At 37.4% G+C, this 14,996-nt stretch overlaps 1 protein-coding gene across 2 annotated transcripts; it reads right to left on the reverse strand.

The window, feature by feature from the left end:
- Positions 1–179: 179 nt before the first annotated feature.
- Positions 180–14,869, reverse strand: ptk2ba (protein tyrosine kinase 2 beta, a). 2 transcript variants are annotated; one of them, XM_057343655.1, is made up of 33 exons: positions 14,756–14,869; positions 14,119–14,238; positions 13,806–13,881; positions 13,280–13,521; positions 12,862–13,040; positions 12,568–12,655; positions 12,340–12,419; positions 12,204–12,266; positions 11,718–11,772; positions 11,495–11,635; positions 11,341–11,415; positions 11,046–11,147; positions 10,815–10,932; positions 10,583–10,622; positions 10,294–10,331; positions 10,157–10,201; positions 9,789–9,886; positions 9,618–9,699; positions 9,436–9,536; positions 9,131–9,246; positions 7,662–7,762; positions 7,481–7,570; positions 7,004–7,208; positions 6,264–6,369; positions 6,124–6,180; positions 3,981–4,076; positions 3,748–3,888; positions 3,294–3,329; positions 3,165–3,189; positions 2,456–2,502; positions 1,985–2,119; positions 1,806–1,886; positions 180–1,074 (listed from the first exon to the last, which is right to left on the reverse strand). In XM_057343655.1, exons 4-33 carry the CDS (start codon positions 13,490–13,492, stop codon positions 841–843), a joined length of 2,988 nt encoding a protein of 995 aa, XP_057199638.1. In that variant the 5' UTR covers positions 13,493–13,521; positions 13,806–13,881; positions 14,119–14,238; positions 14,756–14,869; the 3' UTR covers positions 180–840. The 2 variants fall into 2 exon arrangements, with proteins under 2 accessions (XP_057199638.1, XP_057199639.1); XM_057343656.1 differs by having other exon boundaries at positions 14,211–14,238; positions 14,756–14,854.
- Positions 14,870–14,996: the final 127 nt, after the last annotated feature.

Here is a 14,996-nt window from a genome sequence, read left to right on the forward strand (position 1 = left end):
AATGAGATCTTAAAGTTGCGTATATATATACAGTATATATATAATGTAATTTACTTCCGTACTGAAATCAAATGGAGAGCTTTTGAAACCAAAATTTAGACTAAACATTTTTTTTCTTTTGTAATATTTCTTCATAATTAATATTAATGAATCTGCCAGTCATAAAACATCATAGCAAAAAATTATACTACAATGTTCATATAAATTGAGTTGAAATGTAATCATGTACAGAATAATGTGGTGCTGTGATAAAACAAGAAACTTAGAAATGAAAACGAGACAAATTCATTTTGACCTTTGTCTCCCTCTGCTGCTGATGGATTGAACGGCATCTGAATTACAGTAATATACTTGTGGAAAACCTGAAGATGTCAGAGAATGTAACAACTGTGATTTCCAGACCTGAAAAATCTAAAAAAAAAAATAAAACATTTAACATTTTTCAAAATTTTTTAAACTTTATAATGTAAAGTTATGCTCGGCTCTAAAATATTTCTTTACCAAAATCCTTTTTTTTGTCAGCACAATCTTTAAAAACAGTCGTGAAATTTAAGGTCAAAAGATACACAAGAGTCTCTCTCTTTTAAGATGCAGAGAAAACATCATTAAAATATTTTCTCTATGAAATAGTATCCCTGATTCAAAATAAGTTATGCTACATAAAAATGCATTTTCTTTCAAAACAAACCTGTTACTATTTAGAGAAAAATAAACATACTAAACAAAAATGATCTCAAGCAGAAATCAGGTAACACAAAATATTTGTGGAATGCACTGCTTTCGCTGTCATTCATAGGCATAAATAAAACCAAGTCATTTATTATTTAATTCAGCATCCAATCAGAGATCAGAGGTTGGATGTGGTGTGACGGGTTTGGCTATATTAGCTCGTACTCTGGCCTGATCCACAGCGTCCAGAAGGTTCTTGGAGTCCATGGCGAGCGTGTGAGCGGCCGCCAGCATCTGTTTCTTGCATTCTTCCTTCAGAGACGTGACGGAGTTCTGCTGAGCGAGACGCATCTTACTGATCAGCTCGGCCAGATCTTTATTCAGCAGCTTCTGGGTTCCTTCAATCTGAAGGACGGAGAATAACATTTATAAAGCTTTGAATGAAACGTGTTTAGCTAAAATGGTTTTAAAAAGGTTTAGGGGTCTGTGACAATGTCTTGAACTGGGCAAATCTATCGGGTCTCTTAAAGGGACAGTTCACCCTAAAATGATTCTTTCATCATTTACTCGCTCTCATTGCATTTCAAACCTGTATGACTTTCTTCTGTAGTACACAAAAGCAACACTGAGCCCCATCGACATTTCCACTGAGACATTCCTCAAAATATCTCCTTTTGTGTTACACGGAAGACAGAGTTACACAAAGGTTTAAAACCACATGATGGAGAATAATAAATGATGACAGAAGATACATTCCCATTCTAGTGTTTGGCATAACTGAAGATGTACGTTCATTATATAAATAACCAAACGTTAAGAAACATCTCAATTTTCACAAATAGTGTATTTGTTCATTAATATCTTCACTAATGTAGAAGAAAAACTAACCCTCTCTCTCTTTCTTTCAACAGGTATTGTTCTGGCTTTTGTGGAAACTAACAACTTGGTATTAGCACTTATTGTACTGTATTATTGCTCCTGTATGACATATCGCTTTATTGCTCCCTGAACTTGGATAAAAGCATCTGCTTAAGACAAAATGTAAATGTAATATATTTTTTATCATTATAATATAATATATATATATATTTTATATAATGTCAGAATTTGTTTGAGTGACATGAAGGGTGTATAACCTCAGATCTGATGGACTCGTGCAGGGTCGGGAGGATGTCGTCTACACTGTGGATCAGACTGCGCAACCTCAGTCCTACCGACTAGCAAATAAGAGAACAACATGTTAGACATCGATGTTTGACTCATTTAAGATGCAGATCGTCAAAAATAACTCAAAGTGAGTTGAAAGTTGACTGACCTTCACCACATTGACGTATTCTGAGGCTGGTAATGTGTTGACGTCATTCTTCAGATGGACCACCTCCTTCACCATCTCCATGACATTATGATAAACCAGATCACCTGTGCGCTCCAGTTCAGCTGTGGGTGCCGGCTGTGATGGTCGGGATAACTCGCTTTTTAATATTAACATTTGATATACTTCTAACAGGCAATTTTATTTGAATTTGGTGCTTGGTAGGGGTTAATATCCCATTGCGTTTCATTTAGCCGGGCTGTCTGAAGATCTGAAGGTTAGGGTAATATAGCAGAAAACCTTTCTTAATCCTCTCTGTACTGTTTATCAAACTGAGCTCACAAGCCCAAAGCTCATCAGCTTTCAGTCATCTGCCCGTCTGGAAACTTCTATAGGACGACTGTCACCTTTAACACAGAGCTCTTCAAAGAGCTGCTTTAACCCCGTCCCTAACCGTGTTAAAAGAGCAATTACCTGAGCGGACACCCGGGGGGGTTTATCCGGCAGACCCTGGAAATGAGCTGAGAGAGAAACACTGTCAGTATAGCTATGAACAGACGTGATGACATAGACAACTGTATACTAGTAAAGAAAACTATTTTGCTGTTATTGTCATTATTGTATGTAAACACAGATGTTCAGAATATTTGCATTTTTAAGCATTTTATATTTTTCCTGTAGGCTATTCAAACACACAAACTTATCTAAGAAAACTATAATAGTTGGAAACATAGGATTGGCCACGCTGTATAAAAAACCTGAACTTTTCGGTCAACTGGATTGACAGAAATATAACGTAAAATAATCTTTTTTTCTGTAAAATTACAGGATATAAGTATAATGAACAGTTTTCCCCGTTTCTGGTAAATTTGTCTTTTTATGTAATTTTACAGTTTTTGACTGTATTTCAAAAATAAACTGTAAAAAATAAAATCTTGTTAAAAAACTGACATAGGGCGCCAGAAATTAACTGTAAAATAACGGGATTTTCCTGTAAAATGACTTGTAAACTTTTTCTGTAATTTTACGGTTTTGACTGTATTTTAAAAATACATAAAAATCTGTTTTATTTGTCAAATCTAAAACATAACAGAAAAATTCTGTAAAATTATTAAAATAATGCAGATAAATTGTCTTCAAGGCGGAGGTTAACAAGAGATCAATTGACCCAAAAATAACCAACCTTGTTCTGTCTCATTTTTAGACATCTAAAAGACAGAAAAATGTCAACGTAAGACATGTAGTTGCGTTAAGAAGGTGACAGTGAAACTAATAAAAATTAATATCATTTTCTATATATGTAACATATTACCCTTTTGGTCTTTGTGTCCTCATTGGCAAATGGATCCTGTAAGATAAACAAATAACATGACATGATAAAACTCTCTTCAAAATAGCCATTCACAAAGGTGAATGTTAAAATTATTTGTAAAAAAAAAAGAATGATCTTTTGTGCTAGCTTAAAAGTCATCTGGAAGTGAACCATTGATCGGTTGTTTTTCCCCAAAAAGTGTCAATAAAACATTATCATGTTTGTTTGAGCATCAAACAATAGTGAAAATCTGGACCGGGATTATTGTTTGTCTTGCCTCAACATTTATGTTTGCAGTTGCTGGTGGAATAGAAATGACTCGTTCATCATTAAGGCCTATTTGGACAGTACACTGTATCCAGACACGTGTTTTGCAGACACGTGTTATAAAGTCGAATTGTGCTATTAAACTATTAAACCTCATGGCTCTGTAAAAACATCATTCATAACTAACCAAATGCTTTTCTTCCTTCTCCAGCCATTTATTGTCCTCCAGCATTTCTTGTTTTTGCCTCTTTAACATGTCCTGTATGTGCCGGCGCTCCAGCTCCCAGAGGCGCTGCGAGTCTTCTCTACTGCAGGGCTCCATGAGACCCTTCATAAACACACACAAACATTCTCTGACAAATTAAAGACACATTAGTTTACAAGTTTATCTTTCGAAATAAAGGCAGGTCTGGCTCTTACCCCCATACTGCCGCGGCGAGGGGGAAGCGTATGCATGCCGGACGTGAAGTCTGGTGGATCGAGGAGAGATGGAGAGCTGACGCACAAAGACTCAGACTGTGGGAAACACAAAGATGAGAAAAACGAAACCACAAAAACATATTAACACAAAGTCAGGCCAAAACCACATGTGGCTACATGACCTAGATAATCCGTAAACAACATTAAACCGTTTTATAGTGAATGATCAGACAAAAAAGTAACACGAGTTCTCTCAGTACTGTTTCATTTCAACTGATGTCTCAGACATTTCTCCTAAATTGGCCCCACCGGATCCCCACCACCTACATACACTCAAATAAAGACATTCTCATGAAACGTCCTAACTCATAATATTTATTGAATTATATTGGTTTGATTTTAATATAATTATGATTTCATTTGCACACACAGAGGAAATACTAGTGCATAGGTTTTTTAAAGCAATCTCTTAACAGTAAGCAGTAGGAAGGTAAGAAACTAAATATTATTTAAAATTATGTAATAATAATAACAGAGAACTGTAAGGGCTTTAATTGAAACATTGCAATAACAGTTTACTACCACTATAACACATTTCTGTTTATTAAAAACAAACAAAATATTGGCCTAAATTTTACTTAAAAAAACTTCAAAGAAACAAAAATGAGAAATGTTACCTCAGGAATAAATGGAAATATAAAACGAGGTCAGAGATGCACCCATACTAAATTTCTCCACCGATACCAAAAGCAATAGTTTGGCGTTCATATTAACTTGCATTAACTAAATTCTAAAGATTAAGTTTATATTTCTTAACTTTCTGAATGTTATTAATTAATATAATGACTATTAATATTGAACATCAAACTGGTGATGTTTCTGAACATTTTCTATACACAGAACACCAATTCATTGCACTTTCCGTTCCTCTTTTGATTGACAGGAAATATCGTCCCTGATCATTGGCTGTTTTTTAACTATCGGCCAATAGTGGGAAAAACTGCTTTTATCAACCGCTACTGATTATTGGCCGATATATCGGTGCATCTCTACTTGAGGTACTAAAATTATTTACTGAAAATAAATAAAAAGTAAACTAATAACCTAAACAAAAAGAAATTCATCTTATATAAGACAACATAAAAAAAAGAATAATAATAAAATGACAAAAGCCCATAACAAATAAAAAATGACACTCTTGTCACACTTGTCTAAATGGTTCCATAAAGAACCTTCAAAAGGTAAGAAAGAGATGGTTCTTTAAAGAACCTTTGACTGAATGGTTCTTTGTGGAACCAGAAATGGTTCTTCTATGGCATCGCTCTGAAGAACCTCTTAAGCACCTTTATTTTTAATGCTAGGTTCACACCAAACACGAATTAAGCGATTTGCGCGAGTGAATTACATTCAAAGTCAATGCAAAGACACGAATAGACACGAACGCGCGGCAGGTGGTGAGAATGACGCAAATCGGGCGGCGCGATTGCGTCTTCCGCGCAAGTTAAACAATTTCAAAGAGCTCATTTACACCTACCGGATGACGTCACTCACGCGAAAAAACGAACTTTTCCTGCGAGTAATAAAGAGCATGGAATGCGGTTGTTCGCGTTTGGTGTGAAGATAAAAGTTCAAGATAAAAAGTAAAAATATAAAAATGAAAGCTAATTCAAAATATTAATAAAACAACAATAACACTGAAAAAAAAACCACCACAATAATAACTCGTAAAAATAAAGCCTTTCTAAAAAGGCTTCTTCACAGTGATGCGAATAGAAGAAACATAGGTGCTATTAGTTAACATTAGTAAATGCATTTGCAAACATTATCTAACAATGAACAATTTCGTTTTTCAGCATTTATTAATCCTTGTTAATGTTAGTTCATGTCAATACAGCTAATGTTAACAGTGACAATGTTTGATTTTAATAACGTATTTATAAATGCTGAAATTAACATGTAGTAATATTAATAAATGCTGTAGAAGTATTGTTCGTTGTTAGTTCATGTTAGCTAATGCATTAAATAACTGTTAACAAATAGCACCTTATTGTAAAGTGTTACCGAAACATTATTGGTTCCCAAAACCATTTAGGATTTTTTATAACTGTTTTACCATAACAGACATAGTAGCCAGAAGAATCACCTGGAGATGCAGATTTGGACCGAGAGTGTTGAAACATGATGATCTTATTCTTGATGGCTTATCATAAAACAGAAGAGGAGACACATGTGAGACATGATACGAGAACAGGATGAGAAAAAATGAGAAAATAAGACCGGTACCTTTGGTGGAGCGTCCGCAGACGACATTCTAGGGAGTGTGCTGACAGAACGGGCTCGTTCTTTCTGCTGGTCCACCTCCACCTCCTGCTCCATGTTGTAGACATCACTGCCACCAGAACAGAAAACACCGTTTGTCATAAAGAAAAATGGTAACACTTAACAAATAAGGTGCTATTTGTTAACAATTAGTTAATACACTAGCTAACATGAACTAACAATGGACAATACTTCTACAGCATTTATTTATATTAATTCATGTTCATTTCATCATTTACTAATACATTGTTCAAATCAAACGTTGTCACTGTTAACATTAGTTAATGCACCGTGAACTAACATGAATAACATTATTGACAAGGATTAATAAATGCGGAAAAACTCAAATGTTCATTGTTAGCAAATGTTCGCTAATGCATTAACTAAGAGCACCTTATTTAAAAGTGTTAGCAGAATAATAAAGAAATAATACACCCTAAGATCAGAAGTCATCATATATTAACCCTTCAAAGACACACAAAACGCACAAATGTCTCTCCTTGATTTCAATGAAGTGTGTTATGATGGCAAATTTGTCATTTCAGTCCATTAAACATTGGTTTAGTCACCAACTAAATGTCATTTACTTTTTTTTTTAAACAAACTTTATAGGCACCTCATGTGCACAGTTTCAAAAGGGTTCAAACTCTTTAGTTTACCAGGCCGGATGTTAAACCCCACAGAAACAGGCGGTGGGGACGTACCTCAGCTTGCACACTAGTTGGGTAAAGTTGGGTCTCTCATGAGGATCATAAGCCCAGCAGCGTGTCAAGAGCGAGTAGAGGGCAGGCGGGCAGCGCTCGGGTTTGGGCAGACGTACGCCCTGCTCCAGCTGATTGATCACGTCCTTATTCTCCAACCAGAAGAACGGCTGCTGACCTCGACTCATGATCTCCCACATGCACACAGCTTAAAGAAAAACCACAGAACCAGGAACATTTTGGTGGTCTGATAATTCACCACAGAAATCAACAGCTATTGAGACACAAATGAATTCACAGAATGGTGAAGGTTCAAAAAATCCAAGTGACGTGGATTTATTGCGCAACGTGAGCGGTGATTCAGTCTACGCTATGCTCGGAAGATTCCAAGTAGCGTGAACATGACACGGCACGTTTGAAGTCGTTCGGTCTAATGACGTTAAATGTGCAAATACTGTATATCACGAATGAGTCACTAACCAAACATCCAGACGTCACTCGCTGATGTAAACCGTCTGAAGTTGATGGACTCCGGGGCCATCCATTTGATGGGTAATCGACATACAGAAGCTTGAGAAACACAACAAACGCTGTCACTCGAGAGAAAACGGCGAAGGTGATACAAATAAAATCCCGGGTATTAGATCAAATCAAATCTTGCCTTTGTAATACTCCTCTTGTTCTATGTATCTGGACAAGCCGAAGTCCCCCAGCTTTACGCAGTCCGGTTTGGCCACCAGCACATTTCTCACTGCTATGTCTCTGCACGCAATAACGTAAATAGAATATGTGCGTTGTGTTTGCATCAATCACAGTAAGTAACCCTCAACATTACAAAAGAAATGTATACTTCAAGTTTGTTTTCTAGCAAACTTAAATAAAGTTTAAATACATTTGAAGTATGTCCTAAGCAGTGATGGGTGTAACTAGTTACTAAGTAAAAAGGAAAGTAAGGGATTACTCCTGTTTTTTCTGTCATTTAATTACTGAAGTAATTAAACTAAAGACTTTGTATAATATACAGTATGTGTGTGCAATAGTGGAATTGACATCAAAATTCTAAATCCGTGCTTCAATGTATAATTCTCACATTTGTAATACTTTGGTCAGTTAATAATAATACTTTAAGTAGTTTTAAATGATTTATTTGAGTGAATTAAGACCGTTATAGACCGGATAGACCGTTTCATGTCTATCCTTGAATCACTTAACTAATCGAGGTTGATATGGGATTTAGAAAGTAATTAGTAATAAGTAACTAAATACTTTTTGGAGTGAGAAATTTCAACAGTAATCTAATAAAACTATTGAATATAATTAGTAACTAGTAATTCATTACTTTTTCAGAGTAACTTACCAAACACTGGTCGTAAATGTACTAATATTGTGTAGATTATGTACTATTTCTATTTCTACTTTCTATTGTACTATTTTAGTTCTAAAGGTATACTATTTTAAGTACATCAGTACACCTGGGGAACCAGAACAGTTCATGATGCGTAACAGGATTAAATTAAAATGATCCGGCAGATATGGAGGAGGTGGGTTTTGAGTGCGGCACGATTAAGCAGCTGATAAGGAGCAAAGAAAGGCAACTTAAATAGGACGCAGTCAAGTGTGTTGTATGACTATTGGTTAACGTTGATTTACTGCACCTGATGTGATCGGCTGATGCAAGCTTGACTCACGTGACCTGCCAGAACTGATTTTTACAAAAGAATATAGTTTGAAAAATGTTACCTGGACCCCATTCACTTGCATTGGTTTTGTGTCCACAATGGAAGTGAATGGGGTCCAGTGTTGTTCGGTTACCAACTTTCTTCAAAATACCTTCTTTTGTGTTCTGCGGAAGAAAGAGACTCATACAGGCTTGAAATGACAAGAGGGTGAGTAAATGATGACCAAATTTTAATTTTTAGGTGAACTATTACTTTGACCAGTGCTGGGTTGTTTTAATAAATACACATTTTACCAGTGGCTGGGTTTGCTCTTTTTTATCCTAAGCCCACCTTTTTTAAAGTGTAAACAACCTATTTTTTGTAAGGGAAATGGAATCTGTATTGTGTATAGTATTGTGTATTCAGTCACAGTATGACGGTGTAGATGTTATATCCAGGTGTGTTGTTGTACCTATGTACCATGTTGACACCCTCGAGGTACGCCAAAGCTTTACAGATCTGCAGACTGAACAGGGTCAGAGTCACATTGGTAAGCGTGTGCTGGTTGTCTGCCAGGTAGTTTCCCAGCTGATGAAAACACGGAGAAAACGGATTACGATAACGTCTCCCAGTTGAAAAAAGCAGCAGATGCTGGTTAGGTATGTTTCGAAGCATGGTAGCTGGTTTGAGACCAAATCATAACCAGCACATTACCAGCTCAAACCAGCATCAAAACATACCTAACCAGCATGTGCTGGTGTTTTCAACAGATCTCACCTCGCCGTACTTATACAACTCCATCACAATCCACACCGGATCCTCTTCAATGATTCCTACGAGTCTCACGATGTGCGGATGGTCCAGTTTCTTCATGATCACTGTAAAAACAGTCAGCGAGGACTTTTATTTTGTTTTTAGCTCGATAAAAGTCTTCGATTCTACCGGTGGAAACGTCTTACAGGCTTCACTCATGAACTTCTCTTTGACGTCGGCCGTGCAGTCCTTGCATGTTTTTACGGCCACGTTGATACTCTCTCCCGTCTGAAAAAAGACACGAGATTCACATCACAACCGTGTCTGTCTTCAAAGGAATGAGGTGCGACTTTAACGCATTTGTGTGTGACACAGACTTTGCTCTTGTAGACTCCGTCGTGAACCTCTCCAAAGAAACCTTCGCCCAGAATCCGGCCCAAGACAATGTCATCTCGTGACAGGCTGACTTTACAAGCTGAAATAAAAAAGGTGATTTAGATTGTGTTCGATTATCTGCAAACACACGTCCCGTTTCTCTCTACAAGCGCACAATTGTGCTGGTGTGTGATCTATAAAGTAAGAACTTAATCTTTTATGGCGTCTGATTTTTTAGGGCCTCTCAAGTGAAATACATTGATTTACTTTATTTGTTAACCAGTTAAGCTAAGTATATAAAACGAAAAATGAATAAAATGATATCTGATGTAAATGGAAAACAAGATGTGGAATATTTCTCCACTCTTACTGGTTTCTGTTATATCTTCGCCTATTTCTGCATATATATCTGCATCTGTACAAACAGAAGAGCATGTCATACAACAATCCATCTTTTAGAAATAATGTATATACTATGGACAGTATGAATCATTTAGGTATACATACTTTTGCTTCCCGTGGCAGAACTGGCATTTTCCTTATTGCTGTTATCAATGAAAGATTAAACAGGTTTGTTGAAACAAGATCAATCATTTTAAAATAATAAATTAAAAATAAAATAATAATAAAAAAAATAAATTAAAAAATTAAATTAAATTATAAAATTAAATAAAAATATACAAGATAAGGCTTATTCTTATCCTTTAAATAAAAGGTAAGGCTTAACCATCATAAACATGATTTTTTTTTTTTAAGTACAAATCTGAATTTAAAACATAAATATGACATTGCTTACCTGCAGGGTAAAGGAGGTAGAGAATGTCTATCTTTTCTGTCTGATCAACAAAAAAATGGTGTCGTATAAGAAAAATATAGTCAATCTGGTTATGTAATATAATATTTTCAAACAAAACGTGCGTGTTTGTTTCTATACTAGTGACTGTGGTTTTATCAGCAGATGCTAATTTAAGGCATGCGTGTTCGGCGGTTTTTGACACATGAAGAGTCACCTCAACACACATTCGTACCTCTACTGGGTCGCACTATTAAAGACGCCGTCGTGCCGCGCTCCAGACGACAATAACCATCGATTAAATTCGCCAGGTTCTCACCGATGGCCAGAGAGGCTGTGCTGATGGACAACGGCTGTAACATGCATAATACAGAGTTTTACAATCCTTTCAATATACAAACTGACAGTCTTAAGAATTCAAGCGCTTATTTCAGCATCACTGTATGAATGCACGTGTGGTCTGTACCTGTTTAGCTCCTTCTATTTCTACATGTACCAGCGTCTTACTGTCATTCTGAAGGGAGCATTTAATAGAGCGAATCTGTGAAAAAGTGGCTAGAGAGACAGGCTAGAAAGAGAAAAGAGAGAAACACATTTCAACACACATGAAACACAAAATAAGCTGTTCTCTATATAAAACCAATAGCAAGGAAACAATCTGTTGCAATACATAGAAAACAAACAACTTTTTTTCCACTGTGGTCAATTCACAGATAGATGTGCTGGTTGTCACTGCAATGAAGAACAGACACATCTCTTACCACTGAACTTTTATCCGTGCGCTGTCGGATGCCTTTAGGTCCAATGACCAGATCCACAGACACGCTCCAGCCTTGCTGCACACGAGTGAGACGTCAATGAGAAACAGTTCAGGCGCTTGAAACCGTTCACAGAGGCGAACGAGGGAGAACTCACCACCAGTTCACAAGGAAAAACTTCTTCGTCAAAACTGGAGAAGATGAACAAGGTCTCGAAGAACTTCATGATGCACTGCTGTTCCTTCAGGAGGGCGAACTGCTGGAACGTCTGCTGGATGAGTTTTCTCAGCTGCTTCGACTGTCGAGAGCAAACAAATCGACGGATATTCATCATTCTTCCTTACAAACACGGAGGTATTAAAGCGGTGGAAAAATCTTACCTTCATGTTGTCAATTAATTCCTGAGGGAAAAACAGATCCAGGCCGACTTCTTTCCTAAGAATAATCATATATGAGATTTCTTTAACATATAATTGTTTCTCCTATAAACATCGGTGAAATTAAACAAAAAGCCTTCCTTAAGTTTCATCTGCGTCTCAGGTATTTCTCCTCGAAATCTGACAAATGTGTCCGTCATTAGAGTTTGAGAAGAGATGCCGACAATGTGTCGAACTGAGCTCAGATTTGTCAAGTCTGCAATCAAACGTCAATATTATAGAAGATCTCCATATGAACTCATTAAATGACCCAAATCCGGATTATTTTACCACTACAATCTACGTTCATTTCACACCTTCATCTTCATGGATTTCACACTCTCATCCGTTTCTGTTTTTATTTCGAGCAATTTTAGGAGAAACATCTGAGAAACACAACTGAGACCTCCACGAAATCTCCCAACATCTGCGCAATAAGACTGTACTTACTCCAGAAGTTCAAAGTTGGATTTTTTCTCCAGACCGTCGGCATTCATGTCTTTATAAAACCTCCTATTAGAATGTCAATGGATCAGTGATGTTTTCATTAAGACTTCACCTTCAACATGATATAAAACCACTGTACCTGATCTCCAGACAGCCCAGCTGTAAAGCCATCCCATCACTTACTTTGCTAGCGTGATGCTGCATGTAATCAGTGCGGACCTGCAAACATTTCACATTCAGACTTATTCTCCTTTTAAAAGTGCAAACCACCACCTCAGACATCCCACACGTGCGTTTCAATGAAAATGTGTGCGGTTTCAGGATATGCGAGAGTGAATTCGAAACAAGATGCGTGACAGGCACCGACCTGCTGGTAGAAGTACAGCAGTGTAGTTTTGTCTTCTTTTAACTTCTCCAAGAAATCCGAAGGTATATAACGGATCCTCAAATCATATCTGACAAAGTGCACACAAAAAAACACAAACGCGACTTACAGAACTTCATCATTTATTCACCCTCGTGTCATTGAAAACCTGTACATGACTCTTCTGTGGAACACCAAAGCCATTTAAAGAAATCTTAGTGGTTTCGTGTTCATAAGTCAACAGGGCTCAATGCTGTTTGGTTGCCAATGACGGTGTATAAAAATAAACAGACGCACCTCCATTCGGCCTCGACGTGTTGCTGTTCGTATTTCTGTTCCACCTCAGCGACGGTCAGGTCTGGATGCAACCAGTGAACCTCGTCTGATTTCAGATGTTTCAGCAGCAGAGCAAAGCATTCTGGGAACTTGATGTTGGGACCGAGTCGCCCGCTGCCCAGGATGGACTGAATAATTGTCTGCGAAATAATAATACTGAAGTTTTAAACAGGTGAATCATTTTGGATGTGTAATTTTTCCTGTGGCTCAGCGGTTAGAGCATGGCGCTAGAAACGCCAAGGTCATGGGTTCCATCCCAGGGGATTGCACATACAAAAACAAATGCATAGTATAATGCAATGTAAGTCGCTTTGGATAAAAGAGTCTGCCAAATGCATGAATGTAAATGTAAATGTAACAGACCGTGACATGTTCTCACCCTGATACTCCAGGAACTTTCACATTTCACCAGTTTAAAGTTCTTGCCCAGGTTGGCGCTGTTGCTTATAAAGCACACTTTGAGGATTTTAACCGACCCACCGCTTGCCTTCCTCGTCTCAACGACAGCGTTCGGTTCCTGCTGTGGACCACCAGGAGGCGGTTTCCATGACAACGTACTGGTATCACCAGACATCTCTGCGTTGGCTGTCATGAGCAAGTTTCCCCTAATAAATATCAGCTCTGCGGCGAGATGGAAAAATGATAAAACCATGTTCAGACGCCGATATATCACACAAGGAAGTGTGTCATTGACCGTGATCATATATATCGTTATCTCACAAGCACACAAGATGCTTTGTGTACATGCTGGATAAGATACCTTATTAAGTGATCAAAGCAGCATTTTGTTAGTGATCTCAGATGTTTAACGCAGTATTATCTTGAATGGTTTTGTGGGTTTTCTCTTCTTCTGAAAAATGTTCAATTGCTCAACATGTCAGAGTTACTCACGCAACATTTCCTACCTGGACGTGCTCCATGAATGATGATGAACGGCTTTTCTCCAGCATTACACCATCATATCAACAACATTGGCCCAACCTGTGAAATAACGACAAAATAAAAGTCTTTTCATATGGGAATCGAAAAGAAGTAGTAAAATCTCTCAGAGAAGAGAAATGGGAAGTGACATTTAGCATGTGGAAGCTAACTCAGAGATGTTCGTTACAGTTTTGGGAGTTTATTTTAAAATACATGCGTGTGAGGAACGTGCTTTGAAAGCCACCAGCGCTTCCTAACTTTACAACTGCATTCGTGTAAAGGTTTTATATGAAATACCTCAAAACTACTCGCCACAACACTGGTTTCCTGTTGTGTGTCTTTTGTCGAGATGTTAAATGTATTGGAAATTCTGAAGGTGTTAAACTCACACACTTGCCATTCTCTTGCTTGTGTATTCTGCGACAGAAACAGAAAACACAACATATATCATTCTTACAAGAATTCCCTGTTGAAAAAACATATGCTGGGTTAGGTATGTTTTGATGCTGGTTTGTCCAGCTTAAAGCAGCTAAGGACCAGCACAAACCAGCATCAAAACATACCTAACCCAGCATATGCTGTTTTTTTCAACAGGGTTAACTGCTTCACACACACAAAGAGATGCGGTGAGTGGTTGAAGATCTGTTTAAAATGTGTACTTTGAAATCTTAAACTCCTAAAGCATTTCACTGTGAGCTATTTCAATATTCATGAATCATTTGTGGCATCTAATAATCCACAATAGCAATATGAAACACATCACCTGAACACCTGAAAAAGCATAAAATAACGTTTCATCTGGAAAAACAAGCATTCAGAGAACAGAAACATGTTTGTTAAACATCAGCTCTTACTGAACTTCCCTTTTAACAGCAAAGTTTCATACAGTCGAAGTGTCTCGCTTAAAACAAGAGAATAAAAATGTGTTACGAACCTGAACAATCCCAGTCCAGCACTTTCTCTCTCTCTACTACTGTGTTTGTTTAATTCATATGAATCTAAAACGAGCTCTATCCTCCGATGTGACGGCTTGTGGACACACCCACGCGCGTGTCTCGAACTTCCTTAAACTCGTGTCAGTGCATCAGAGCTGCCTCACAGCACGCGCGCACACGCTTTTTTCACACCGTTTAACATGCTTCTGCAACTATAGTTGCAACTAGTTTGCATTAACT

The sequence above is a fragment of the Triplophysa rosa genome, linkage group LG10, assembly GCF_024868665.1.
Source record: "Triplophysa rosa linkage group LG10, Trosa_1v2, whole genome shotgun sequence".
NCBI lineage: Eukaryota > Metazoa > Chordata > Actinopteri > Cypriniformes > Nemacheilidae > Triplophysa > Triplophysa rosa.

Excerpts from the sequence above, each read along its gene's own strand:
- ptk2ba (XM_057343655.1), bottom strand. The coding sequence starts at position 13,492 with ATGACAGCCAACGCAGAGATGTCTGGTGATACCAGTACGTTGTCATGG. Across the intron at positions 11,148-11,340 it reads GCACGGATAAAAGTTCAGTG|CCTGTCTCTCTAGCCACTTT; the intron begins GTAAGAGATGTG and ends TTCTCTTTCTAG. Across the intron at positions 3,190-3,293 it reads AGGACACAAAGACCAAAAGG|ATGTCTAAAAATGAGACAGA; the intron begins GTAATATGTTAC and ends TCTGTCTTTTAG.